The following is a 27,677-nucleotide window of genomic DNA, read 5'->3' as shown; positions in this document are numbered from 1 at the left end:
ATAATCTGTTTTCATGATAATGAACAAATAATTCGGTTCACTGGGTTTCATGACAGTTCTAACAGTATTTTGATGACTGTTGTCATTTCTCGTAGTTTCCATGTAGCTCACTCCTGCATTCTTTTCTCCAACCTTTTCCATGTTTATATCTTTGTCTTTGCAAGTCACAACAAACTGATCATGAACACATGAGAAAACTGGAATTCATCAAGCATAATCATGCCACTACATAAGGAAATATTGCATATTGCCATGTAATATATATATTCCTTTTATATCTAGTCTATAAATTCAAACTTCGCCCTTCAAAGCAACACTATTTACAGTTAATTACACCCCAGAGAGGCCTTGAGGCCCCTCGTAAACAAACTATCGGTAAAACTTATTTAAAATAAATCCAACCATGTTTTACAGCCGAAGTCTGTCAGAGTCCAAACAGAGAAGTAATTCATTTTATTTAGCAGACACCATCAATTTCACTTGTCATAAGTAACCTTAGGGTTCACTGTTTTCTATGATGTAAAAGTCTAATTCCTGCTTCCAAAAAGAAGTCTATATCAGCATGTAAACAATAACATTCTATGGTACGGCCTGACCAACAATTTTACTTGAATTGAGCAAAGTGGAGGAAGAAAATGTGTTTGTTTTCCCTCTGTGAAGTGTTTGTGGCAGTGTAGATAATTAAAATGGGAGACCAATGTCTGGATATCCTGTTCCTTCCTCTTGCTCCTTCTTGGTTCCAGCTCCTTCATGTTTTATGGTCTATCTGACTGGAACCCTGCAGCGATCCCGAACCTCCGAATGCACTTGCACCGAACTGAGGTTGTCCATGGAGGGGAAATTTAGGAGACCGTAATCCTGCCTTCAGGTCCAACCCGTGATCACTTGTCAACAGGCACAGCCCAAATCTCCACCAGTCACAGAGCAGCAGTCCACACAGTCAGTCCTTAACTCTTGAGAGTTCACATCTCAGAACATCAAGGAAGAAGCTGCTGAAAGGCGTCTCTATACGATGATCAGTTTATCCTGGGGGGTTTACAGCGACTGAACAGTAGATTAAAACTAAATCACAGATTATCAAAATTACAAGTTTCCTGCTACCGCAAAAGAGAAACGTGAAGAAGGTGTTTTTCTTGTGGTTTCTGGGTTATGAAACTGTTTGTTTATCAGAAGATACATTTAGATACATTCCGAATAGTGGTCCAACACATGCTTCCTGGAAGCATGAGGATCAAACTTTTTTTGTCATTGCTACAGTTGGGGGGTTTCCTCACCAACACGGTGGCATAGTTGGTAGCATTGTTGACTTGTTTAAAACGGGCACTGTTTTCAGATTCCACTCCAGGACTGAGCTAGAGCAGGGATAGCAGGGTAGACCTGGGGCAGACCTGGGCGGAGTGGAGTGGAGTGGACCGGACCTGTCCACTCCGCCCAACAGAAATAGACAAATTCATCTGGAACGTCATTTAACTTAATTATAGGTCTTTAATTGCATATTTTATACTGTACATTTAATCTTTTCATTCTCTATAAACGGTTGATTGGGTGTTATTATTAGGAGTACATGCTTGTCATGTTCCCGCATAATGAATGGCAATGAGGGCCAAATTGCTGGTGATGTCATGCTCCAGACACAGATCATGCACAGACATCTGTCTGTATTTGCTTATAAGAATCAAACATGGCTAAAAATGCTGCACTTCCTTGACTTGTTTGCTTTTCATTTTTAAACCTGTAATTGTGATTTTTTTTTTTCTTTTTTCCTGGTCATAAATTTATATTAATGTACAAGCTGAATAGAACAAAATCTGTCATGTGCAAACTCTCACTTGTTGACTTTCGCTCTCCAGCTTTAAGCAGACAAATATACACAGTGGAAACCAAGATGTGGGGATGCATATATACACGGATGGAGGATGGTGAAATTCCCTCTGGTCGACCACAGGTGGTTTCCATGTAAAACACCACAGTCTGATCAGTGAATATGTGCCCCTGGTGTGTCCTCCACAATTCACTTTATAGCTATTGCTGTCTGCAGTGTCTCTAGGAAATAGCTCAGACATGCCGCCCTGAAAAAGTGCACTGTATGCTCTTTTGCATTTTGAAACCAGCTATTTACACAATTTATTTTCTTTTTTCTAATTATGGAAAGTGTTTTTTCCTTGACTCCTTTTGCAGAGTTTGCCCAGATGACACTAATTGAGATAAATTATTGGGTGGGATGCAGTCACTTCTTCAATTGCAGAGACACATGCATTTGCATAAATAGACAACAGATTGGTCAAACTGTCTTTATGGCCCATTGCAGCTTGTGTGCATTGGGTCACTGTGAAGACTCCAGACGAAGTGTGGCTCTATGAGTTCTCTCTGACAAACCATGCACTTCTGTCCCTTGTGGAGACTGAGCTTTGTTCTTGAGGCTTGCATCTGCAGCAGTTAAGGAAGGAGGGTTCAGAAATGTAAGACATGAAGAATACAATGCGGTACATTCAATGTTTACTTGTGCAAACTAAACAAATCTAACTCACCCAAACAACCCGGTGCCGCATCAGCTCCACCCGGCTCAAACCCATTTGCAGCTTTGTCATCCGCCTTTGGTGCAAGGTGTCTCTGAGGAATCCAGTTATGAACTGGGAGACGAGATGAACGGACCAGGAATCAGGCAGGAGCTGGAGGACCTTCTCTGATGCATAGTCCTGAGGGTTGTTGTTAAGCAGATCAACAGCAGCACTTGAGAGAATCTCTGAGTTCAGGTAGATTTGGATCAGATTGAGCAGCAGGGTCTGCTTGAACTGGGAGTCATGACCCTGGGCAGCCCTGTAGCAGAAGGCCTCAGCAGCCCGGGGGTCTTGCTCATGGTGAACAAGCTCCTGTAGTGCCTGACTGTATTCACCCATCCTCACTAGAAGAATGGCTTTCTCTCTGTGCAGGTTCGTTGCCTTAACACTTTCTGAAATGGAATAAAAACATCTTATATTTTAGTAAGGAATCAGTAATGCTTTGTCTCATGAGACACAGACGCACCATACACAGTGGCGATATCATAGAATCCGGACTCCCATAGCAGCTGCTGCAACTTCCAGTTGGATTTCCTGAAACCTGCTTCCTTTTCCTCTTGCAATGCCTGAGCAGCATATGCCAGGGCCAGACGGTTGTGATGCTCCTCCTCCTGGGGGAAAATTATACATCAAGATTACATGTTTTATTGCATTTAATAAAGGATCGGGCTATCGGAATAAGTAGAGGACGGTTTACCCACCACACTATTCAGTTCATAGATTAAAAACTCGAGATACAGAAGCAATGCCAGCGGGTACTTCTGTAGGAGAGTAAGAACTTCTTGTGTCTTAATTTGATCGACTTGAGGGTGGCTGGTAAAAATCTGCAATCCAGTCTTTTTCAAATAAAGGAAATACCACATTTTTAGTGGTCATTATTTGCGGAATGCAAAAAAATATTAATAACAACAAATAACTGCCTTTTAAGTAAACCAATTGATTTCACAGAGGACTTCAATTGCTGTGTTTCAGAATGTATGACATGGTTGAACAATTCTGTCCCTTGTTGAGTGATTGGAGAATGAAAAATCACCTCCTGATCTCTTTCCAGAATCCAGTCTGCAAATTTCCAGACAAGATCTCCGTCTTGCAGTTGACTCAGAGTCCGCACTATGTGTTCATATGGATCCGAAGAAGATGGGTCTTTATGGATGCCATCAGCAATATTCACCCAAGTCTGGAAGAACATAACTGGCTAAAACACACTTCTTTTGTTCTGTTGCTTATTATGGAATGACATTGTATTATTTCGATGTTTTACCTGAATTGCCTCAACGTGACGTCCATGGCTTTGAAAGAGGCAACCTAATGCATAATATCTAAAAAAAAAGAAGATGAAAAACATGCTGCTTCAAAAACAGTCAACATTGAATTGCAACCTTTTTCAAGAATGATTTGTCAACCAACAAAAAAAAAAAAAAGGCTGGACTCTAATAAACCATACTTTTTAATAATCAATCTTAAAATAATCATTTTAAATATTCTTTCATCTTCACCGTTTGTTTTCCTCCAAAAAAGAAGCACAGCGATCCAGGTCACACTCATTGGGAATTGCCAGGAGCTGCTGCAGTTTTCCAGTATCCTCCAATTCCACATACAACCTCAGGAGGGCGCAGTCCACCTCCATAATGCACTTCAGGGCTTGCGGGGTCTCCCTTACTACTGTGAGAAAATCTCCCAGAAAGCCAAGATAACGATGAAACGTGTCCCTGTCCTCTTGCCAGTGCGCCTGGAGGATCCCGGCTTTCACCTGATCATGCTGGGATTGAAGGTCCTCGCGGAGACACGGCCGTATAGCAGGATAGAGATCGATTATTTCTCTGGGGTCCAGCTCACCTTTGCTGTTCAAGTCATGAGAAAATAACCACTATTCACAAAATTCACACAGTACCATAGTTTTCTGAGAATTATTTGCAGGTTTGTAATACAACGTGGCGTGAAAAGGGGATTTTCTCTCACATAAATAGATCTGTCGCCTTGGAAAACCCCTGCTGGTAAAAATGAACAAATCCAGTCAGGCAAGTGACACCTTTCAGCAGCTCCTGCCAGCAAAATAAAAATAGATCTCTTAAAATCAGGCTTTTATTCATGGACTGATTTGTCAGTAAAATCATTCAGAGAGTAATCATCAGTATTAAAACACCACAAAGGAATGACTTGTGACTCACTGTCTTATAATTGCGACAAACTCACCTCTAACCTGTAACCTGAGATCTGGCACAGATTACACTAAATCCCCAACACCATCTGCTGCTATCAGTCGCATTCACCCAATGGGAACACACCTATTATAGCAACTCACAACAATGTAGACAGCCTACGCCTCAACAGCCCGGCCCAATGTGCGTTACAGAATGTTAAATTCTTACACTACCATTCAGGGTCCAGTAATTTATCCACAGCGTTTAGATGTGCAGGAAACAATGACATTCTAACAATGCTGAATGGTGTATGAAAAAGATTTTAATGTGTGTTTCACCTTGTGTGAGTCAAATTGGCCTTGAACTCCTTCCAACAGCACCAAAGCCTCCTCGACCCTCTCAAGCTGTACAAGTGCTTGGATCTGCTCTTGGAATGGCACCAGACGCAGGCTGAAAATGTCTCTCTCTGTGAACACTAACACACCATCTGAAGGGAGTTTTTTTTTTTTTGAGGGGGGGGGGTCAGTGTATTGTGCATAAAAGGAGCAAGAATAAAACTGCTATCTGACAGCTTGTCGGTCAGACGTCTGCCAGGATCAGAATGAATTCACGTTGCCTGCTTTACCTGCCGTAGAGAGGAGACCCTTTGCGCCGCTGAGACTCACAGTCTGTTTGTGTTGCTGATCTACTACGCTGTAGACAGACAACAATTGGGACTCTAGAGTTAAGATGTAAGGGAAACACACGCCGGCTGCCAGCACCTCTTGGGGCCACTGCAGAGGAGGCCGCTGGCATATCCCTGTCTTCATCACAAACATGCCTAAGGGATGAAGATGGAGCAATTGATTCTTCGCAATAAATAAACTTCCTCTGGCTAGAGGTGGGACTAATCTAAGATGAGAAATGAACTAGAAAATAGGCATGCAGATCAACATGTGCCATATATAATTTTGTAGCTCTTACCTAAGGAGCCAGGCCCATTCAGGAGGAATTCCCCTGACCCTACTGAGGCAGTAATTACTTGCTGCCTGCTGAGATTGTGAGGAAAAAGCTCCTCAATGTTCCCAGTTTTAGCATCACAGAGGAGATACTTGTCGATGGTAGCCACACACAGAATATCACCATCTATGGCAAACGCCACAGGGTCAAGGAGGAGAGGAACTTCCCTTAGAACCGACCACTGGTCCACTTTCACCACGTGGATCTGGAATACCTTTCTGCGGCTGGAGGAAGTCACCATCTGCACACCATTGCCATCTGTCTGGGCTGCCGGCAAAGAGTCGCACACCTCAAACAGAGATATATGTGGGATCTTCTTCAGAGCTGGAACAGGCTCCAGGGAGAACATGCTGAGGACAGACAGGCTTCGATCCCACAGCACCAGCAGATGATTGAAAAGTGGGACGGCCTTCAGTTTGGACACTTGGACGTTTGACCCGAGTTTTCTTGCCCTAGCTTCTGTGGCTTTGCTCTGATCCAGACCTAGATTTGTGCTACTGGGGAAAACAAGCTGCTGGACAGTTGCATCTTTGCTCCCTATATACATAGTTTGATCACAGCACTCAATGCACTGAATGCTGGATTTGCCCATTTCTTTTGCCGTTCCTTGTTTTGCATATATATGTGTCAGTGTAAATGCTCTAAAAGCCATTATAAACCTGTAAACCTGTTATGTTCGTTAAGTTATGATAGTATCTAGGATCAAAGGAAGAGGTCTCCTGTCAAATATCTATGAAGGATAAAATGTCCCTACCTCTTTGCTCTTCTCACTTTCTCTCTGATTCCTTCTTCAGTTTATGAAGTGTGAAGTAGTTTCACCTCCTCTCTCCATGTGACTACAGCCTGACAGGAAGTCTATGTCAGCATTTTACGCTGCTCATTCTTCCGTGCGGGACAAGTTGCACAACTCATCCAGCAGTCTTCACCAACAAATCCAATTTTAAAAGTATCAAAACAGGAAGGGAAGAAAACAAGCGGCAACATTCATGGCCACTTGCATTCTTGAGCATGGATCAAAGTGGGAATTGATACCGTTCAAATCATCTTCGGTTGCTCTGTTTGCTTACAATGTAAATTTAAATGAGTGTAATGAGGTCAAAAGGCGACAGGAACACTCCAGAGGTTTGTTTTATAGCAGTGACTATAAATCACTAAGAAATAAGGACAACACAGTCATAAAAAGATCTGTATTCAAACCTCCCACCTAACACATTTTTCTTACTACTTATCAGAATCAGAATCAGAATATTTTTGTAATCCCATCGGGAAAATATATCAGCAATGTAGGCTTTGTTAGAATGAAATTAGACATATTAACACAAGATCTACTATGATGTTTTTATTTTTTTTTAAATGCACCTTTTGTTTCATGAGTGCAAATACATTTATTAAGCTTAACATTCACAAACCATGTAATGGTAACCACATAATCAGCTGCAGCCAGTGATGCTATTTCTTCATGTTCGGTGACATTCGTGTAAATTTCTCCAAAACAACACACATTCTTTTTTTTTTACACACTTTATTTCATTTATGATGCTTTGCTTTGTAATGTAATTGCATTGTTTGGAGTTAACGCACATAGCTCGCTGATGGACATTTATAATTTTAATAAATATGCCTGCTCTGTCCTCTGTCCTTTGTATTGTTCTTGTTCTTTTTTTTTTAATTCACCTTCACTATTTCTTGTACTTGTGTGGAGCCTACTTAATTTCATTGCATCACTGTGTGAAATGATAATAAAGAATTAGAATTAATAATCAAACAATGGAAGATTGATTCCTGACATACGCATGCCTTCATGGAAACGTGGGAAATACCAGAGGACTAAACTTAATTTAAACACCAAAATAAACAGCTGAATTGATGAGTGTATCTACAAGACATGCTAAAGAATAATATTTGTGATTACACAATATGGCGATTTGCATATGCATGCTATTTATCTGTATCAGAAAATGAACTCTGTTGCTGTATCTGTCATCCATTTATTGAAAGGTTACTTCTCCCTGCCGCAGTCGGTGCACAAGATGTTGTCTCGCTGGGTGAGGAATCCACGTCCCACCAGCGACACGGAGCACTGCATGCAGGTGAAACACTCACTGTGCCACTGGCGCTCCTCAAAGGAGATGTACTTTGCACCTGCCAGACCTGCACACAATTTAATAGTTGTGTATTTGCATAAGGTGCATACTGATGCATTTCATATATGGGCATGAATAAATGAACACATGAGCACGGCCTTTGACTCACTGGTGATTGGCTTGGTGCAGCCCACGCACTTCTTTGCATACAGGTTGCTGAAGCATTCAAGGCAGTAGGGGTAGTTTTCCCTGGAGGTGAAGCGCTGACCCGACAGCTGCTTTCTGCAGCCGATGCAAAGGAAACACTCGCGGTGCCAGGGCTTTTCCTGGTAGGTCACTCCACCTGTCGTAATGGACTAAACGTAACACAAATCCAGACAAGGCAAGAGTGAAGGAAAACAAGTACTGACATTTATATTGATGTGCATCATTTTACTATGCAGCCACAGTGCTAGTAAAATATAAGTACTAGAGCCGGGGGGGGGGGGGGGGGGATTTACTGTACTGCAGAAGTCAATACATATGACACCCTTCTGTAACCCTACCCTCTTGCAAGCACAGCACTGGTAGGCAAACTGCTTCTCGAAGCAGGCAACACAAAAGTAGCCGGCGTCTTTTGGGATGAAGGACTTTGTTCCTATTGGCTGTTGACAGCGGTGGCACAGGAAGCAGGTCTCATGCCAGCTGTTCCCCTTGTATTCCATTTTGCGGGAACCTGGCACAGGGGATGAGAGCAGCTTTGTCAGCATATGGTATGTCTATGACAGAAATACACTACAGCCCGAAATACTCTTCCTTAATAAGTAGAGAGAGCAAAATGGAATCTACATATTAAGATTGTCAATTGCTGGTTTCAATGTCAGAAAAGTTACTTTCTCTCTCAATACATTTTCTTTTAAAAACATTTATTGACATTTACATACATGTCTCAGTGCATCATTATATACATTTTTATTCTCCAGCTGCATTCATGATCATCATCTCGACATACCTGGCATGATGGTGTTCTGGCAGGTTGTGCACTTTGAGGAATACTCATTTGCATAGCACTCAGTGCAGAGCAGCAAATCATCCTTGGCAGCAAAGGCCTTTTCCACCAGAGATCGGCTGCATTTTGCACACTTAAAACACTGGTCATGCCAGTGGCGATCCTTGTAGGACAAGTCCTACATGAAATAAATTAATTTAGAATGTACAAGCGCAGAAATATAAGAATAATATGGAAGAGAATTGGCATTTCTATGAATAAACAGCATACATTCTTACATTACCTTGCAGTTGCAGCCAATGGGTGAAGAGCAGCCCTCACAGCAGTTGGCAAACAGGTTCTCATAGCACTTTGTGCAGTATTGAGTATCCTCTTTCATAATGTACTTCTTACCCAGTAGGGAATCTTTGCAGTAATGGCAATCGAAACGCTCGTTTATGGACATTTTAGGTTTTTTTTAGCTGCAGGAGGACAAAGTTTAGACAATAAGGAATATTGAGAAAGATGGGAAATGCCCTTTTAAAGCAATTTCTGCACGTCCCATCAAGCAAGCCAGGAGGTGAAATAATTTTCACCTTTCTGTCAAACAAATCTTAAAAAAAAGAAGCAGTGTTGAATGTTAAATAAGTCAATACCTCAGTTGATGAAGAGAAGGATGAAGCTGATGCTTGTGGCTACAGAGAACAAAAAGTCCTGACACAGAGATGGAGCAGGGATAAAAAAGGGGAGAGCAAGGATTAGGGGTGTCTACTGGGAGGGGGCTTTCTATAAATACTGTCCCTCTTTCATTAGTGTTAATCTCTGTGGAGAATGAACATGCGCCGCTACATCACTGGGCACCATTTAAGGGAGCTAATGGTGCAGAGATGGCAAAACCTCTAACCTGATTTAATCATTTCAGAAATACATTAACACAATGACAAAATGCAGTTTTGCTTTGTTGGAAAACATGACAGCTAACATTTATGCACAAGAACCAATTTCACATAGAAACACAAGATGAGATTCTTCTTTACTAATATCAGTTTGGATATCTGTACATAGCAGAAACGAGATACTTGGATGCTACGATGTGTCTGAACAGACTTTTGGCCTTGCATGGCACACACAAGCAGTTGCAGATGGCTTATGAGAGGTAGGCGCCTGCAGCTTTGTGGTTGCCAGGTATTGAACAATGCCAGGATGCTCTCAGTGGCTATTGAGAGCACATTGGCAGCAGATCAGAATGGCGAAACTGTGAGTCAGTGGGGGTTCCATGAGAAAATAAAGGAGGACAGTTTGATGGCGACCCTCTTGCTGATAGGGACCTCATTAAAAGCACAATAATAGAATAGGCATTGAAAAATAAGCAAAAGTCTGAACAATATGTTGTACCCCTGACACAAAAACTGGTTCACTTTACATGGTAACACTCATCTTATTTTTTTACAATAAGGTTTTTAAATGTAAAAAAGATTTCCCATTCGGAAAAGATATCTGATACTTGGTACTTCTTTTAACCTACCGCCTCTATTGTGCTTCCAAGCAAGCTGAGCTGGTGCTAAAATGTCACTTGAAGTATCACAGACCTCTGTTCGGTCAGTGTCTGGCATGCACAGACTATCCCGCAGAGTGCAGTGCATGCACATCATTTGCTGCCACACTGAAGCGGCAAAACCTCTTTACTGCAGATGTTCCTGTCCTTGAAACGTGATGAGAGGAACATGAGAAATGTTGCACCAAGACAGTTTTGCCTGCTCAGTGGAAGTACTATCCCATAATGGAAAACAACCTGAAGAAAAGTCCCCGATCCCAAGTCTGACAGTCAGTTATTTACATTCATTCAAGGCACATGTGCTCACATCAATTTTCCAAAACGCCAGTGGGAAAAGATCTTTGTAAAAATAGCCTGAGAAGACCATTAACCCGGCCCACCGGCTTAATCCCTCATACATGCATGCACACAAGAAGGACAGTGACAGGGATGAACTCTCTTCACCTCTATTTTCTCTTCAATACCACCTCCTAAAGAAATTCAACTGGAATTACACCCCTGAAAATAAAAATATCAGAAGGACATTTGGATCATTATTTTGGAATATGTATCTGTGGTGTTTATAGGCGGTGTCAACAGTCTTCTAAGGAATAAAGCAAGACTTTTTACATAGACGATTCATGTTATTTATGCCTTTACACGCAATACAAGCATATCATGTGCCAAAAATGAAATATTCAGGGAATATCTCTGATTTGACGCGGTGCCATCCCTCAGAGGTTATACTTTTTTCTAAGAAGGTGGATCCTTCGGATTACACTGAGTCATCTGGTGTGCTGGATTAAATTACCGCTGCTGCATTGTACCCTCGCTCCATGCTGCTGTCCAGCTCAGCAGTTGCAAATCACAAAGCAATGCAGACCTTAAATAAACCCAGAACCAACTGTAGGACTTGTATAGTCACAGCCTCAGGCCGGCTTCTAATCTTTGTTGCATTGCTGGCTGCTGCACAGTATGTCAGTCATCATGTGGCATCAAGCGATGGTCGTGACCTATATTCACCAGCCAACAAAAAGATAATATGAAACAAATTCCATGTCGGCATTCTTGTGCAGGATATTAAAGGATGTAACTGTATATTTTCTGTACAGGCTCCATATTCATCTGCATTCTTGCATGCCCATTAGTAATTGTATTACAACTGATCTGATTGGTATGTGATAGATTAGAGGTGCTGATTTTTGTCTCATGTATTATGAACTTCTACATCAGACAGCGCCATCTCTGTGGAGCAGAAAATCTTGCTGATCTCACATATTTTTTTAATGCCTGCTTCATCCTCTGAAGTGAACTACTGAGCGGCTGCCAACAGATTTCAAACGCAGCTTGTCTAGCCCCAAATAAATAGCCCTTTATTTCACCTGGACTCAGGTGTCCCCTTATCCTGTGCATTTCACTTTTACAATAAGGTGTCAGAGGAATCCCCCCCCCCCCCCTCCACCGCTCTTTGCCAACTGATCTCAATGAAGGAACAACATTTACTTTGGTGGCCCCTTTGAGGCGATGATCAACATAACACAGTTGCAACTTTGTGCAGGACAAAAGTCGAACCACACCGGAGCAGACAGTTGGTTGGCATGGTGATGACAGCATAAGTGGGATCCATTAGGTGGAGAAGAGGGGCAGCTCTAATAGTAATTGAGAGGACTCACACACACCTGGGTATTTGAGCACTCTTTTGCGATATGGAGACCTCGCTTTCAATGCTGAATAGGATAACCACGCAGGAGGTTGCCAGGGGGCAAGGAGATTTAATCTACAATCCCACTATCTCGCAAAACCTTACACCCCTTTTGGGATGCCTGTGAAGACTTCGGTAATGCCTCTGCTAAAGCTGTGGGACGCCCCCTTCCTATTTCTCACTAAAATGAGTCATGGTATGAGTGGGAGGTAAGACCTATCACGGAGCCAGATATACAATCTCCGCCACTAAAGAGCAGAGAAAGTTGTCTACCCTTAGGAATGCAAAACCCATTAAATGTCAACAATAACAAGTACAAATATAATAAATACTTAATGTATCACCAAGATAAGACATTTATAAATATGACTTTAGTTAGTCCCAGCCTGTAAAGCAGAGATACAAATTGAACCACACTGTATGGATGCAAAAAGTCCATCAGTCATTAAAATGTCAGCTTCTGCTTGGATTCGAAACAGGACGTTTGAAGTTTGTGTGGTACGATCTAATGCTTAAAATGAAATCTTGCTTTCCTGACTTTATCTTGGGTTGCATAGAGGGGACGCAAACGCCCTCATGCCATCTGAACTTTTAGATTAATCCCCAACTGACATCAATGGATTATCCACACCGCTGATCCTGGCAATGCGGACATCTTTCACACACATCTTTCAGGACAGTCAACAAAGTTATGTATTCCTTGTGTGGTAGAGGAGGTGACTGTAAATGCCAGAGTGCTAGCGAGGATATAGAGTAACTAACAACAGCGGGACGATCGAAGCGTAACCACCACAACACACTCTCTTCACACTCATCAATCGCCTATCAAGGCTTTTGGGTGGTTATTTATAGATTTGCCTGCATCGCATGGCACTGGACTACAGTGTGAGCAACATCGATGGAAATCACGTGGCAATTCAGATGTAAGAAGACAAAAAACAACCTTATACTGATTGACTCACTGATTTCAGTAAAATGTCAGAAAATTATTATTTCTGGATTTCACTTCACATTCAAACACACCATAAAATATTTAATCCCACCCAGTATGCAGTGTTTTTAAGGACTCCAGCAAACTCAGTAGCAGATCAGACACTATCCAGACCCGATGCGACGCTCACAACCTCTAAGGGGGGGGCATCGCTGCTCGTGCTCGTTTGTGTGCAAAAAAGAAAAAAAGAGACAAACATCACAAAAAAACAGATCATTTTTCATTTAATTCACCAACTACATTTGACAAGAAACCTTTTGGTCACACATGAGATTGGACGGAATAATATGAAACCATGAGTTTCATGGTCTATCTGTGGGACAGCCAAGGGCTTGGATGAATTAACTTACAATGGCGCCATCTAGACTGTGAATAAAAGTGCTATATCTCTGCTGCATTTTGGCACGACATGCTCAAATAGGTCATGCCAAGAGGAACACATCTCAAGGAGGGGGCAGGGGGAAGCTTTGGTAAAAAATAATAACAATTGCCTCCCTTGATGAAACACAAAATATTTGTCTGTCACATTTATCTTTTTCAAGTATTTATCCAATCGCCTCAAAACTTCAAAAGGGGCAGCAAAAATTACATTCACAACATGACAACACTTAAAAATATATACAGCACTTTGATTATTTTCCCCATTAATGCAAAACTGTAGGAAATCCCTCCTGGCGCACAGACAGGAATGATCTGTGTTAGTGTTGTGGAGGATGATTCAGTTCATTACAAGGTTTATGTGCAGGTCTCACTATGGCATTTTGAACAATATTCCCTAAGAAAAATAACTGAATTCATCCCACTTTAAACAAATGGTCCCTTTGAAATTGAAAATATATCAAAACAACACCTAAACGTGAAACACGTTCAAGTATGTTGACTGAGAAGATCATCTCATCTTCATCTTGCATAAAATGTCGTTACAATGTTTTTGTACAGCACGTTTTGTAAGGATGTCAGTAGCTGCTGAGTGCTATTGAAATGCATTACTCTGTCAACATTTGAAAGCAATACAATATTTACAGATAGTGAGTTGTTGTTTTTTTTTTGTAGTGAGATCTTGAGTTGTGTAGGTTGACTGGCAAGTCACACTGTAAACAGGTGTAAACAAACAATCTAGAAAAATATATGCCATATGCAACCTCTAACTCCCCAGACACTGCAGTATAATTGTACAGAAATAAAAATGAACGTTTCACATAGTCCTAACAGGTTCCAAATCAGTGGCTATATCTCACATGATCTGTTTTCACGTGGTGGTTTTCATCTGGCTGAAAGGACCAGTCCACTATTTCAGCTCACATTGTGGGATGACAGTACAGTACTCAGAGCGAAGTAGCTTCATCAAAAGATCGGGTTCAAAGTTACATTTGTGCTCTTTCCCATAACCGTATCCATTTAAACATTACCTACAATTGTACAGTAGATCAAATCATATTGCAATATAATGAGGTGTGCAATAATGCAGTACAATGGCTGTACTGTACACATGATTCTTATTTCACTGTGATACATCACATGTGACAATGAACAATTCACACAAGGATTAAAATAGTAACCTCCCTCTTGCAGACTTTTTTTTTTTTTGCCATTATAGACTTCCCCGGTAATAACCTCCACTCTAAAGACATCATCAATATGGAAAGATAAAGAAACAGCTGGTTTAACAATACTAATGCAAACTTGCACAAGTATGGGAAACTACAATTGCTCTCAGCAGAATGCTTACTTCATAACAATCCTGCAGACATCTATTTAATGTTCCTGATTCGGGATCCACCTCTCCACCATGTTTTGTGGGAATCAGTTCAATAGTTATAGGAAAAGGAAGGAAAATGCCATATCTGACATTTTTCAGGAAAGTTATAAGAGATTCTTGGATGCACCTTTATCGGGATTTGCACCAAAACAACCGATCGAGCAACAAACTGAAATAAACTCAAAGGCAGAGGTAAAAACGAAAGCTACATAAATAAATAAAAATACCCAATATGTACATGACACAATGGAACTACTGTCACGATTCACTCGATAATGCATAGGTGACTGTGTTACTAACACTTTTGTCCTATAATGCCTCATTGTAATAATATTACATAAATAATTTTACTTTTAATGCCAGTCTCCATCCACAGTCAATACTATTCAAGTGTCCACTGTGTACCACTTGACTTTAAAAAGTTAATATATAAAAAAATCTTTCACCATGAATGTCATCTGTTACACGGGAAAACCCATGCAATAAAGCACTCATACGAACCAGAAATTAAAAACAGCAGCAATGTTAAATGAAATATGGATTGAAATAACAAAATAAAAAAATAAAGAATGGATCTGTAACCCATGAATTCTGTAACTGATAAAAAATTAAATGAATGAGTGAAAAAATTCAAAGTAAGGCTTAGCAAAATTGGTTGGCAAGTGAAAAATCAGACGGATGATTTACTGTGCCACTGAAACATGAAAAAACATCATTGGTAGCTCAGAAAATAACAATAACCTTGTTGAAGCAAAAAACAAACAGCTAAAAACACTGCCTTTAAATTCCGAACAAACACTGCGCAGCCTTCAGAGCATGATCATCCCCAGTACCACTTCTCAAGATTATTGAGTGTCTTGTACTCCTTGTGCCGACGCAGGTAATCACAAGCTAAGCATGTGTGTTCGGCCCAGAAAAGGGCCTTCTTTACTTTAAAGTACCGTCGCCAGTCAAAGTACTTGAGGTACATTTCCTCATTCTTGTCCAGCAGCAGCAGGTAATCAGCCAGCTCTTTAGGCGAGGCGAAGTCGTCCACGTGGATGAAGGCGTCTCCCTGGATGAAGTTCTCATAATTCTGTCTGGGTGGGCCGAGAACCACTGGCACTGTTCCCACAGAGAGTGGGTTGTAGAGTTTTTCAGTAATGTAGTCTTTGTGGATGGAGTTCTCAAAAGACAGGTAGAACTTACAGCTGGCTATGGTGGGGAAATAGTCTTGGTCAGAAACGTGTTCCCCAAAGGCTTGTCCATATGCATTAACCTCAATGTGTTTGTACAGTTCATTGTAGTATTTCACCCGGACATGATCCTGGTTCCAGTTGCTCACAATCCAGCAGATCAGCTTGTTTTTGCTGGGTGGGATAAAGTCTTCCTCACTATCCGCTACTACAATGGACCCATAAGGCACTTCAATGTCAGCATCCCTACGGTAACTGAGAGTCAGATTGAACAGGTTCTCAATCCCGGGCAGCTGGATGGAGTGTGAGGGCGACTCAAAGTTCATCCATACCCATTTCTGGAAGGATGGTCGCTGGAGCTGTGGCAAGTTGGACAGATCGCTGCAGATGTCTCGATGGTGGATAATGACCGCATCTGACTTATTGTAGAGGTTTCTGTCTGCTGTGAGGAAACAGCCATCAATGTTGTAGAGAGAGCTGCACACGCTCAGCTCATAATTTTGACCGAAAGGCCAGAGCCAGATCAGTACCGTGGTCACATTTTTGTTGTTCTTGTTGGAGAACAAGCTCTTGACTTGGTCTGTGGGTGCAGTTGAATCCACAGAACCCAATAACCAACCGGTGGATGGTTTAAAATACATCAAAAACAGAGTTACAAAGCATCCCAGTATGAAAGTGCCAAGCAGAAGGAGTCGTAGAATTCTGTGAGTGGGTGCAGATGACATGCTCTGTCCTGGAAAGGGAATAAAAGAAAAGCCAAAATAAAGTCAAGCAAACTCCAGAATGACCCTCTCATATTGTGATTTTGTTGCACATGACCGCCATAATCTGTTGACATCTTTTAAAAGACGAAAACATCTTAATTAACATAATAATACAAACCTGGTGGAGTAGAATGAACGCTGAAATCCAAACAAGAGCAGAGACCTTTTGAGATATCGGTTCCTACAATGGCCTGACAGTGGGCTCAATCTTCTTTTTTGATTCAGGGATCATAAACAAAATAAAGTTTCCGGTCACACATGGCTCTTTGCTTTTGTGCTGAATGACAATAATCCATAATTATCGTATGAGGTGAGTTTGATCTTGAATGCATAGGTCTTCTTAATAATTCCTCCTTCAGGTGGGCAGAAAGAAACAGATAGAGAGAATCAATTAGTGCCAGAGGAGGGGAAGAAAATTCAGCATCATTAACTGAACAGCATGCAGTGCCATGTCTATAGGATAAAGGCATTCAACAGTCAGATTTGAGCTTTATCTCAATTAAAATTGGCTGTAAAATGAAATAAAAAGACAGATGTTATGTCAACATGCGCATTTAATCAGATGTTATTTTAAAGTGGCTCCTTAAGCATGGATTCAAGGTGGGGCTGTGCTAGTTTTTGCATGGACCACTTATTATAAGAGAATGCTGCCATCCTAAGGCTGAGGAGAGTCGAAAGGCCCTCTGATTCAACAGCTCCCTGGGGTTCAACTCACCTGTGCTGCATTAAAATGCCCCACAAACAGATTGAAAAGTGCAGAAACAGCCCTTGAGTTGTGACTTTTCTTTTATTCCACATATCTATGATCCACGTTTTAACAAATAAGAGCTCTGATACTTCACATAATATCTTACGTATCCATATGCGGCGTGGTAAAATTAGTGTCTCCACAGTGACGTTGTTTAAAATGAGAGTGTGATATGGCTCACAAATTTGATTCCCTTTCGTCTTCTTCCCAAAAATAAGACTTAAGTGAGACATGTGCAGCTCAAACATTTGCCCTTATTTTGCATAGAGTAACTTGGAGCTTGTCAAATGCATTGTGATGTATTTGGGGCACGGAAAGAGACCAGCATAGATGAGTAGTTTGCAGCGAGGCTGCGTTTGAAATGAAAAACACATAACCAAAGGTTTTGGTGTAGCATCAGCCACAGCGATGCTGCCAATCCCTGATGCGGTTTTGGTAGCAGGTGCAGTTGAAGTGCAAAATGAAACAGATCATGCCCTGCAAACACAGACCCCCCCCCCCATCCTCATGTTCATGTGCGTATAACGCTGATTACGAAAGGACACGCCATCCCAGGTGAGAATCAATTCCCAGCGCTCGACCACTGAAGGTCATTTTAAACGAAATCGGCGTTGAGGTCGACCCTCTGGTTAAAATGGTTGTCTTTTGGCGGAATACTGCATGATGTTGATGAGAAATGTAGATCCTCGCTGGCGCGCACCGAAAACGCGCAGAATACAAATAATAGCCGAGCGTGAAGGATTGAATGTAAAATGTGCACTCGCAATGCGACCACAGCTAAAAAAAAATAAATAAATAAAAAAAAGCAATGTAAGATTCCACATCCACTGGAAAAAGAGGCTATAAATCACGCTGCATTAAAGACATCCCAAAGGAGAATGGGAAAGCAACGGTTAGTGAATTTAATGGGACGCAATTTTCTAAATAGCTGGCTTTGGCACCAGAACCAGGTCGATCTGCATGAAGAACGGCTGGAGACATTTCACTCACCATCTCGACAGGCGCAAGTCAAAATACACCTTTCTTCTCATTTCCCCCAGATGCCCGCAGTCCTCTCGACACCTCGCAGGAGAGAAGACGTGGATGCAGAAATACATTTATGTGAATCCACCGTCCATCGTCAGAAAGTGATGGCACCTGCGCCGGCAGTGCGCGATGATGACTCTGCGCCGATGCTGCACGCCGAGTCAACGTTAAAGAATTAAAATATCCGGCGCCTCTCTCTTCGCGTTCCGCACTAAATGCGCAGAGTCGGTGCGTAAGGACGCCATGCATGCTCAGGGATGTGATGCGATGTGGAATAATTCCCTGCTGGCTGCCCATGCGCTACCTTGTCCCGTTTTCTGTCAATGCAGCTGCAGCCGGCCGAGGTTCATTGTATGTGTGTGCGTGTGTGCGTGCGCGCGTGCGCGCATGTGAGTGAGTGGGATTCAGTGCAAATCCTCTTCCATCATCTGTTTGAGCGTGTCACGTAGAGCCAAAGAATCTAATGTGAGGTGTGTGAATGCAGATTATTTCTTATCTGGACTATGACTGCTGATGTTGTACTGAATTCCGCGTACCCGCCGCGAATTGCATCCGCCTCACGGGAGCGCGCAGCGAAAGTGACACTGCACCAGACAATTATAATGATTGACTTAGCATATATTTCATCGTTGGTCAAAAATGTATTATGTTTATAAACTCAAACTCATTTAATGTAACAGAAAATATTTCCGGTTCATACTCCAGTTTAAGTTTATATATAGTTTTATATTTTATATAAATAAATGCATGTGCTATTATGGGAGGGACAAATCATATTTTGAGAAGATTGCCTAATAAATCATATTAATTTAGTCTCTGCAAATGCGTCATAGATTTATTGAATTCAGATGTCTAACATTGTGTCCATCTAAATATGAGATACTGTTTTGCATCCCAAATACAAACAAACTAAAAAGTACCGAATTAAGAAGTATTGAGCAATACAGTATACTAAACAATATAAAATGAAACAAAAAAAAAGAAGCACATAAAAATAGTCACAAACACGATGAGTAAGAGTAATGTAATGAATATCAAATAATAAGAATTAATACTCATGCTAATTAAGAGTAATCGTTATCATTACTAATTATTTGATATTAACAATCAATCAATCAATCAAAATCTTTATTGCAGACACAATGGTCCAATTAAAAAGCACACATAACATTTACAACATTTACAACGTTTCCACAGTAAACACAGTAATCCTATAATAACATCAGGTACCAATGACACCAAATACCTGAGTTAAACTTCACAGCACTTAGGCTTGGCTGAATCAGTGTTCTGATGATGTCATTCCCTGAGTCATGCAGCCGACATATAAACCTGTATGACAGGTGCCTCAGCTGAGCATTAAGTGTGTTAACCCCGACACCACAGAACATCTCACTGGCGCTGGACCATCTTGGCTTCCTGAGAAGTATCCGCATGCAGTCATTGTATGCCACCCTCAACTTCTGCATGCTGGCCTGTTTGTACTTGATCCACAAGGGGGCAGTATAGAGTGGCGTACAAAAGGCCCTGAAGAGGGTGACTTTGACCGCTTCAGAGCATGTTAGCCTGCGCATACAGCATCCGCCGCTGTCTATACATGTCATTATCATCTCCCAGCTGGTCATTGATGATGTCATCATCATCTCCCAGCTGGTCATTGATGATGTGGCCCAGATATTTAGTTCTGCTGCAGACAGACAGCACTTGCCCTGACAGATAAAATTTTGGGACGTCCAAACCCTTATCCTCTCTGGTTCTGCAGACCATGACGGCACTCTTCTTGGCATTATACTTTACATCAAACCTGATACCATAGCCAGTGCATATGTCCAGAAGCTGCTGGAAGCCAGCACTGCTCGGTGACAATATGGCCAGGTCGTCAGCATACATAAAGTGATTGATCAAGGTGTCACCAAGCATACATCCAGTGTTACAGCTGTTGAGCTGCACAGAGAGATCATGCATGTAGAAGTTAAAAAGTACCGGCGAAAGAAGCCCACCCTGGCGGACACCAAATGGTAATAACATTTGGGACAGCATCCACTGACCGATTGTTGATGTAGAAGCCTGACCAGATGGGGAGGCGTGAATTGCACCAGGCCATTAGGCCGTTCACTTCGTCCCTATATTATATGACTTATCTGCATTGATGAGGAAATCCATATTAAATGGGACGTGTGAGATTATGAGTGGAATCTCATAGTCTTATAATCATATTCAAAATATATTTGTATGCAAATATGATCTCTTCATCTCATAATTATGACAGAAATTGACTACCGATGTCTTTTTTTTTTTTCTTTTTCTTTTGGTCAATGCGATAGAATGTGGCAGGTGGAAGTTTTGAATTGAAGACCAGAACTGCACTATAAAAAAAAAATCCACAAACTTCATAATAAATAATTTACTTCATTAAATGGGATAATAACATGGTAATGAGCAGTGCAACATTATATGAGTTACAAGGCAGCTGGATGGAGTCAGACAGAGCCTGGGCTGGGTTAAGCATTATCCGCAGTACATGAAAAAAGTTGGGGAGAGAGAGGTTTGTGATACTGCTTTTTTAATTCCATTATCCACAACATACACAAAACAGTAAACACAAAATACACTCACACACGCACACACACAAAAAAGGTGACACCCACAGCCAGAATACGAGAGGGAGCTCAAACAACAACCTGGTTACACCCTCCTATAAGACAAACATGGGTAAATCATCTTTTTACAATACTGCCACCTAAGGGTGGAACTGTTTGACTCCTGTCCTCAAAACATGCACCTCTTTGGCCTCCTTCAAAACGGCCCTAAAAATACACCTTTTAGGGGGACAAAAATGGAGATAGTTATCACGACATTCTCCGGATCAACCCCCCACCCCCTTTTTGTCCACCTGCGTTGAATGAAACAAAAGACAATGTTTTTGGAAGCATATTTGGTTAATATTGCTTCTGGGAAATAGTAAAATCCGAGAGATGTTTCTCTGCCCAGAAAAACAACATTTGTCGTTCAGGACAGAACAATAATGAACCTTGTTGCTTGGTTAAGGACAAAACATTTAAAGCACTGCCTTTAATTTCAAACCAAACACTCCACAGCCCTTCACAACACTATTCATTCCAGTACTCAGTAAGGTTGCGTGTCTTGTACTCCTTATGTCGGCGCAGGTGATCACAAGCTAAGCATGCACGAAAGGCCCAGAGATTGCAATTACCGGTATACTTCTTTACTTCAAAGTTCCGCCGCCACTCAAAGTACTTGAGGTACATTTCCTCATTCTTGTCCAGCAGCAGCAGGTAATCAGCCAGCTCCTTCGGTGAGCTGAAGTCGTCCACGTGGATGAATGCGTCTCCCTGGATAAATCGCTCATAATCCTGTCTGGGTGGGCCGAGAACCACTGGCACTGTTCCCACAGAGAGTGGGTTGTAGAGTTTTTCAGTGATATAGTCTTTGTGGATGGAGTTCTCAAAAGACAGGTAGAACTTGCAGCTGGTCATAATGACAATGTCTGGAAATAGTTACTGAACGGATTTCCCATAGAGATTAACTTTAATATGTTTGCGCAGTTCATTGTAGTACGCCACCCGCACAAGGTCTTCTCTCCAGTTGCTCACAATCCAGCAGACCAGCTTGTCTTTTCTGGTTAGGACAAAATCCTGCTCGCCATCCAATGCTTGAATTGACCCATAAGGTATTTTAATATCAGCATCACGGCAGTAATTGAGAGTGAGATTGAACAGATTCTCAATTCCAGGTACTTTTGAGTCGTGTGAGGGTGATTCAAAATCCATTCATATCCATGGACAAACAAAAAGTGACAAATACACAATGTTCTGAGGAGAAAGTGCAGTGGATTTTTGTGGTGGGGAGGTTGGTGGGCAGTTGTGTGTATGTGAGTGGGGAGTCCAGGTTGTATGTTCCATGTTTTACTCGGGTGTGCACAGCCCTCTACGGGAGAAAGCAGGACATAAAACGAATAAAATATAATAGGCTCTATCCTCTCCCATGATTGAAATGCAGTCCATTTGTGGAAAGACAGGTTATTGTTATGTTATGTTATGGTTGCAACATCTTGATGAATTGAGCAGAGCTCATGATTGAACTATCAAAAAGCAGTTGGAAGCAATATTCGTAGTACGTAAAAAGTTGGGGAGCGAGAAGTTTGTGACTATGCTATGTTCTAATCGTAAGTCGTGAATAGTTTTAATGTTTTTTAGTTACATTATATAGATGAACGTAAATATATCAATATAAAAATAGGATTGAGCCCAGGGGCGTCACTAGGTTTTAAGGACAGGGGGGGCTTAGCCCCCAGGAGATGCACAGGATGTGAGCAAATGTAGCGTACGAGCACAAAACCTCACAAACGGCTAACAAGGACTGAGAAATTATACATTATTATTATTTCAGTCTGTTTTAAACAACAACAAACAGGTTTAACCAGTAAGAGGATGTTCACAGCATTAACAATAAAATAAATGGCTCAAATTACAAGTTACTTGGTGGATGGAAGCATCAAAGAACGCCGTCTGTTTCTAAGAGTCAATCACCCTGTTGTGATTCTGAAGCTCGTCTTCTTCAATGACTGCAAGACTATGAAGTCTTTTCTGGCTCGTTTGATGCAGCCAGGAATGCAACCGACGCAGTGCAACCGACGCAGTGCAACCGACGCAGGGCACTAAAGGACCTTTCACATGAGCAGCTGCTTACGGGCACTGTTAGGGCAACTTGGGTAGAACCTTCAGAGAGGGAAACATGTCTGAATCAAGGAGGTTGTGCAGAGACAATATATCTTTGGGAGAACATCCAGCCTCTGTTTCAGGCCACCAGAACCTCCTCTGTTTTCTGGCTGAAGTTCATTCAATTGTGATCCACTCAAGAAGTTCTCACATTTAGGCCTGCATGCTGGATGCCTTTTAGTAGCTCTGCATCTACTGCAGAATCTAAACTCAAGCTCGCCAGCCATCCTACCCACGCAAGGGAAAAGTAACTCTCTTTTCACTGTGTCTGAGTTCCATTCAGTGCGTGAACCTGCAGGTTCTGCAGGTTCTACAGGTCTCTGCCCCTGATTCAGGGAGAATGTGGGCGTGGCACAGAGCTGTGGTTCTCTCATAGCTCCATGGCTAATGCGTCTGTGTGTTTCCTTTAAGTGTGTCACACAATAACTAAATGTTACTACCAGCAGTGAAAAACGTACTTTGTTGAAAAACTTTATTTTATCTATCCTACCTCAAATAATTTTTGAGGTAGCAATTTTAATCAAACAAATAGTTTCATCCTCAGAGCAGTAAATTGGCTACTCCTTTGTGTTTTTAGTGTGCTGTGTAGCCACATACCTCAGTATTCGTTTACTTCCTCTATTTACCATCTACTTTCCACCCATGTGTACACTGTCGTTGTGTATTTAGGCAAGACACTTCATCCACATTGCCCGGGCGCATGCGCACGCTGCGACCAGCAGCAGAGTGTAACTGCTGTAAACCAAATCTACCTTCGGGTACAAATAAAGTCACCTTACCTTACCTTTTTATGGTCGAAGCACCAAAGACTAAAGTGTTTTTCATCTTAAGTCATGTTACTTCATGATATTTAATGTCTCATATATTTAATTTTGTTTCTCTATCCTCTGCCTTGGTTGAAATTCAGTGAAGGCGTGACTGAGACTTCTTTGTGGAAAGACAGGTTGTTGCGACATCTTGATGAATTGAGCAGAGCTCATAAATGTACCATCAAAAAGCAGTTGGAAGCAATATTCGTAGTACGTAAAAAAGATGGTGAGCGAGAAGTTTGAGACAATGCTATCTTCTAATCGTAAGTTCTAAATAGTTTTCATGTTTTTTTATTACATTATTTATATTATATGCATTTGGAATTGTACTGCTTTTTACTTCAGGGATCTGTTTCATGTTTGTCATGAACAAAAAGTCTTCATTTAATTTCATGAGGGCAAACAACATTCATACTTTTGGAAGGGAACGTGGTTCCAGCTGTTGAACTGTAAAACTTGGAAAATGTTGACCCATCATTGAAATATTCCACCTCAGTGCTTGTTAATAACGAATTGTGTAATAATCTATTGCCTAACTTTTACTATAACATTTTAGTGTGTAACTCAGGTTTGTGATTACAAAGTAGAAAATTCTACTGCTTCGAAACCTTCTTCGAAAATCAACAAGCGCGGCCGTGACTGTCACTTATTCAGCTGTGGTTCATTTAAGGGGGAAGGAAATACAGAACTAGAAAAGCACTCAGAGAGTCAAGACCTCCGCCAAGCACCTCAGTCCCCCTTTATTGTGATTTTAGGGGTGTCAAATGATCACGTTAATTGTGATGAAATAATTAGTCATATTTAGCGTGTTATGATTTTTAATCGCGTTAATCTAATTTTTAATCTCTAACTTTACTGTTTCTGTATTGCCGTTTTATAAAATCCATTCCCAATGTTTCCTGGAAATTTTATTAAGATTCGTCTGTAACTTTTTGACATATGTTACTAAAAGACAGACAAACAGACAGAGAAACACAGACAACAACATAACCTCCTTGGCGGAGGTAATATCACTGTGCGGTAGCAACAGCGTGACCCTAACTTAAAGATGGCGATGTAATCTTTTCTTTGAACATAATAAGAAATCTGAATGCAATTAATTCAGGTCCAGCGCCAGTGAGATGTTCTGTGGTGTCGGGGTTAACACACTTAATGCTCAGCTGAGGCACCTGTCATACAGGTTTACATGTCGGCTGCATGACTCAGGGAATGACATCATCAGAACACTGACTCAGCCAAGCCTAAGTGCTGTGAAGTTTAACTCAGGTATTTGATGTCATTGGTACCTGATGTTATTATAGGATTACTGTGTTTAATGGGTAAACGTTGTAAATGTTGTAAATGTTATGTGTGCTTTTTAATTGGACCATTGTGTCTGCAATAAAGATTTGATTGATTGATTGATTGATAATTTATGGCATATTTCCAAAACCTATAATTAGCAGGCGACTCGTCCAGGGTGTACCCCGTCTCTTCCTGTAGAACCTCATATGCAAATTATATTGAACTGAAGCACAAATGAATCAATGAGCAATTAAAACAGACATAAACACATGTTGTAATGTAATGTACAACACTTTGACACCATTGGATGGATTTTGGATATTTTTGACCTTGACTTTATTCTGGCTTGTCTTTTCTTTTATGTGCCCTTTCTAGGAATGGACATGTCGTCTCTACCTACAAAAAGGAGTCTAAAACTCCTTTTTGTCAGCACTTCCATAGTGGGATGCTTTGCAATGCTGTTCTTGATGTATTTTAAACCATCCACCAGTTGGTTATTGGGTTCTGTGGATTCAACTGCACCCACAGACCAAGTCAAGAGCTTGTTCTCCAACAAGAGCAGCAAAAATGTGACCACGGTACTGATCTGGCTCTGGCCTTTCGGTCAAAATTATGAGCTGAGCGTGTGCAGCTCTCTCTTCAACATTGATGGCTGTTTCCTCACAGCAGACAGAAACCTCTACAATAAGTCAGATGCGGTCATTATCCACCATCGAGACATCAGCAGCGATCTGTCCAACTTGCCACAGCTCCAGCGACCATCCTTCCAGAAATGGATATGGATGAACTTTGAATCGCCCACACACTCCACCCAGCTGCCCGGGATTGAGAACCTGTTCAATCTGACTCTCAGTTACCGTAGGGATGCTGACATTGAAGTGCCTTATGGGTCCATTGTAGTAGCGGATAGTGAGGAAGACTTTATCCCACCCAGCAAAAACAAGCTGATCTGCTGGATTGTGAGCAACTGGAACCAGAATCATGTCCGGGTGAAATACTACAATGAACTGTACAAACACATTGAGGTTAATGCATATGGACAAGCCTTTGGGGAACGCCTTTCTGACCAAGACTTTTTCCCCACCATAGCCAGCTGCAAGTTCTACCTGTCTTTTGAGAACTCCATCCACAAAGACTACATTACTGAAAAACTCTACAACCCACTCTCTGTGGGAACAGTGCCAGTGGTTCTCGGCCCACCCAGACAGAATTATGAGAACTTCATCCAGGGAGACGCCTTCATCCACGTGGACGACTTCGCCTCGCCTAAAGAGCTGGCTGATTACCTGCTGCTGCTGGACAAGAATGAGGAAATGTACCTCAAGTACTTTGACTGGCGACGGTACTTTAAAGTAAAGAAGGCCCTTTTCTGGGCCGAACACACATGCTTAGCTTGTGATTACCTGCGTCGGCACAAGGAGTACAAGACACTCAATAATCTTGAGAAGTGGTACTGGGGATGATCATGCTCTGAAGGCTGCGCAGTGTTTGTTCGGAATTTAAAGGCAGTGTTTTTAGCTGTTTGTTTTTTGCTTCAACAAGGTTATTGTTTTTTTCTGAGCTATCAACGATGTTTTTCCATGTTTCAGTGGCACAGTAAATCATCCGTCTGATTTTTCACTTGCCAACCAATTTTGCTAAGCCTTACTTTGAATTTTTTCACCCATTCATTTAATTTTTTATCAGTTACAGAATTCATGGGTTACAGATCCATTCTTTATTTTTTTATTTTGTTATTTCAATCCATATTTCATTTAACATTGCTGCTGTTTTTAATTTCTGGTTCGTATGAGTGCTTTATTGCATGGGTTTTCCCGTGTAACAGATGACATTCATGGTGAAAGATTTTTTATTTTTATTTTTATTTTTTATGAAGTAAGCATTCTGCTGAGAGCAATTGTAGTTTCCCATACTTGTGCAAGTTTGCATTAGTATTGTTAAACCAGCTGTTTCTTTATCTTTCCATATTGATGATGTCTTTAGAGTGGAGGTTATTACCGGGGAAGTCTATAATGGCAAAAAAAAAAAAAAGTCTGCAAGGGGGAGGTTACTATTTTAATCCTTGTGTGAATTGTTCATTGTCACATGTGATGTATCACAGTGAAATAAGAATCATGTGTACAGTACAGCCATTGTACTGTACTGCATTATTGCACACCTCATTATATTGCAATATGATTTGATCTACTGTACAATTGTAGGTAATGTTTAAATGGATACGGTTATGGGAAAGAACAGGACTTTCAACGGAAACAAGACCGCAAGGGCTTTTTTGAAATGCTCCTCTTAGACAGGATGTTTGACTTTATTTGTACTGTAATACATGCTTCTGTGTGACTGTACTTGTGCTTTAACATTCTATCTAATAAATATATTCATCATCTTCATCAGCACAAA

The 27,677-nt window shown here is 41.3% G+C and overlaps 4 protein-coding genes and 1 pseudogene across 5 annotated transcripts; 1 reads left to right on the top strand and 4 right to left on the bottom strand.

Annotated features, from left to right (window-relative positions):
- Positions 1 to 2,292: 2,292 nt before the first annotated feature.
- On the bottom strand, positions 2,293 to 6,350 carry si:ch211-266g18.9 (transforming growth factor-beta receptor-associated protein 1). Its single transcript, XM_068752120.1, has 11 exons — positions 5,663 to 6,350; positions 5,325 to 5,519; positions 5,038 to 5,186; positions 4,518 to 4,600; positions 4,055 to 4,399; positions 3,820 to 3,877; positions 3,592 to 3,735; positions 3,260 to 3,394; positions 3,025 to 3,169; positions 2,529 to 2,950; positions 2,293 to 2,427 (listed from the first exon to the last, which is right to left on the bottom strand). Exons 1-11 carry the CDS (start codon positions 6,348 to 6,350, stop codon positions 2,293 to 2,295), a joined length of 2,499 nt encoding a protein of 832 aa, XP_068608221.1.
- Positions 6,351 to 6,889: 539 nt separating this feature from the next.
- Positions 6,890 to 9,485, bottom strand: fhl5 (four and a half LIM domains 5). Its single transcript, XM_068751547.1, has 6 exons — positions 9,406 to 9,485; positions 9,054 to 9,231; positions 8,774 to 8,948; positions 8,328 to 8,497; positions 7,952 to 8,138; positions 6,890 to 7,849 (listed from the first exon to the last, which is right to left on the bottom strand). The coding sequence occupies exons 2-6, from the start codon at positions 9,213 to 9,215 to the stop codon at positions 7,698 to 7,700; spliced, it is 846 nt and encodes a 281-aa protein (XP_068607648.1). The 5' UTR covers positions 9,216 to 9,231; positions 9,406 to 9,485; the 3' UTR covers positions 6,890 to 7,697.
- A 6,000-nt stretch (positions 9,486 to 15,485) lies between these two features.
- On the bottom strand, positions 15,486 to 16,635 carry LOC137907314 (4-galactosyl-N-acetylglucosaminide 3-alpha-L-fucosyltransferase 9-like). Its single transcript, XM_068751630.1, has one exon. The coding sequence runs from the start codon at positions 16,633 to 16,635 to the stop codon at positions 15,556 to 15,558; it is 1,080 nt and encodes a 359-aa protein (XP_068607731.1). The 3' UTR covers positions 15,486 to 15,555.
- Positions 16,636 to 20,883: 4,248 nt separating this feature from the next.
- On the top strand, positions 20,884 to 27,677 carry LOC137908006 (4-galactosyl-N-acetylglucosaminide 3-alpha-L-fucosyltransferase 9-like). 2 transcript variants are annotated; one of them, XM_068752370.1, is made up of 2 exons: positions 20,884 to 20,906; positions 25,687 to 27,677. In XM_068752370.1, exons 1-2 carry the CDS (start codon positions 20,884 to 20,886, stop codon positions 26,741 to 26,743), a joined length of 1,080 nt encoding a protein of 359 aa, XP_068608471.1. In that variant the 3' UTR covers positions 26,744 to 27,677. The 2 variants fall into 2 exon arrangements, with proteins under 2 accessions (XP_068608471.1, XP_068608470.1); XM_068752369.1 differs by lacking the exon at positions 20,884 to 20,906 and having other exon boundaries at positions 25,664 to 27,677.
- On the bottom strand, positions 21,559 to 25,322 carry LOC137908007 (4-galactosyl-N-acetylglucosaminide 3-alpha-L-fucosyltransferase 9-like; annotated as a pseudogene).

Source organism: Brachionichthys hirsutus, chromosome 18 (genome assembly GCF_040956055.1).
Source record: "Brachionichthys hirsutus isolate HB-005 chromosome 18, CSIRO-AGI_Bhir_v1, whole genome shotgun sequence".
Classification (NCBI taxonomy): Eukaryota; Metazoa; Chordata; class Actinopteri; order Lophiiformes; family Brachionichthyidae; genus Brachionichthys; species Brachionichthys hirsutus.
This window is presented reverse-complemented; position numbering and strand designations above follow the sequence as displayed.

What these genes read in the sequence shown, in the direction of transcription:
- si:ch211-266g18.9 (XM_068752120.1), bottom strand. Translation starts at nt 6,350, where the DNA reads ATGGCTTTTAGAGCATTTACACTGACACATATATATGCAAAACAAGGA. An exon ending in GGGTCTCCTCTCTACGGCAG is followed by an intron (nt 5,187 to 5,324) that starts GTAAAGCAGGCA and finishes AACTCCCTTCAG; the next exon opens with ATGGTGTGTTAGTGTTCACA. An exon ending in TTCTGGAAAGAGATCAGGAG is followed by an intron (nt 3,395 to 3,591) that starts GTGATTTTTCAT and finishes TATTTGAAAAAG; the next exon opens with ACTGGATTGCAGATTTTTAC.
- fhl5 (XM_068751547.1), bottom strand. Translation starts at nt 9,215, where the DNA reads ATGTCCATAAACGAGCGTTTCGATTGCCATTACTGCAAAGATTCCCTA. An exon ending in CCAGAACACCATCATGCCAG is followed by an intron (nt 8,498 to 8,773) that starts GTATGTCGAGAT and finishes CCCCTGTGCCAG; the next exon opens with GTTCCCGCAAAATGGAATAC. An exon ending in CTGCACCAAGCCAATCACCA is followed by an intron (nt 7,850 to 7,951) that starts GTGAGTCAAAGG and finishes AATTGTGTGCAG; the next exon opens with GTCTGGCAGGTGCAAAGTAC.
- LOC137907314 (XM_068751630.1), bottom strand. Translation starts at nt 16,635, where the DNA reads ATGTCATCTGCACCCACTCACAGAATTCTACGACTCCTTCTGCTTGGC.
- LOC137908006 (XM_068752370.1), top strand. Translation starts at nt 20,884, where the DNA reads ATGAGCAGTGCAACATTATATGA. An exon ending in AGCAGTGCAACATTATATGA is followed by an intron (nt 20,907 to 25,686) that starts GTTACAAGGCAG and finishes ACCTACAAAAAG; the next exon opens with GAGTCTAAAACTCCTTTTTG.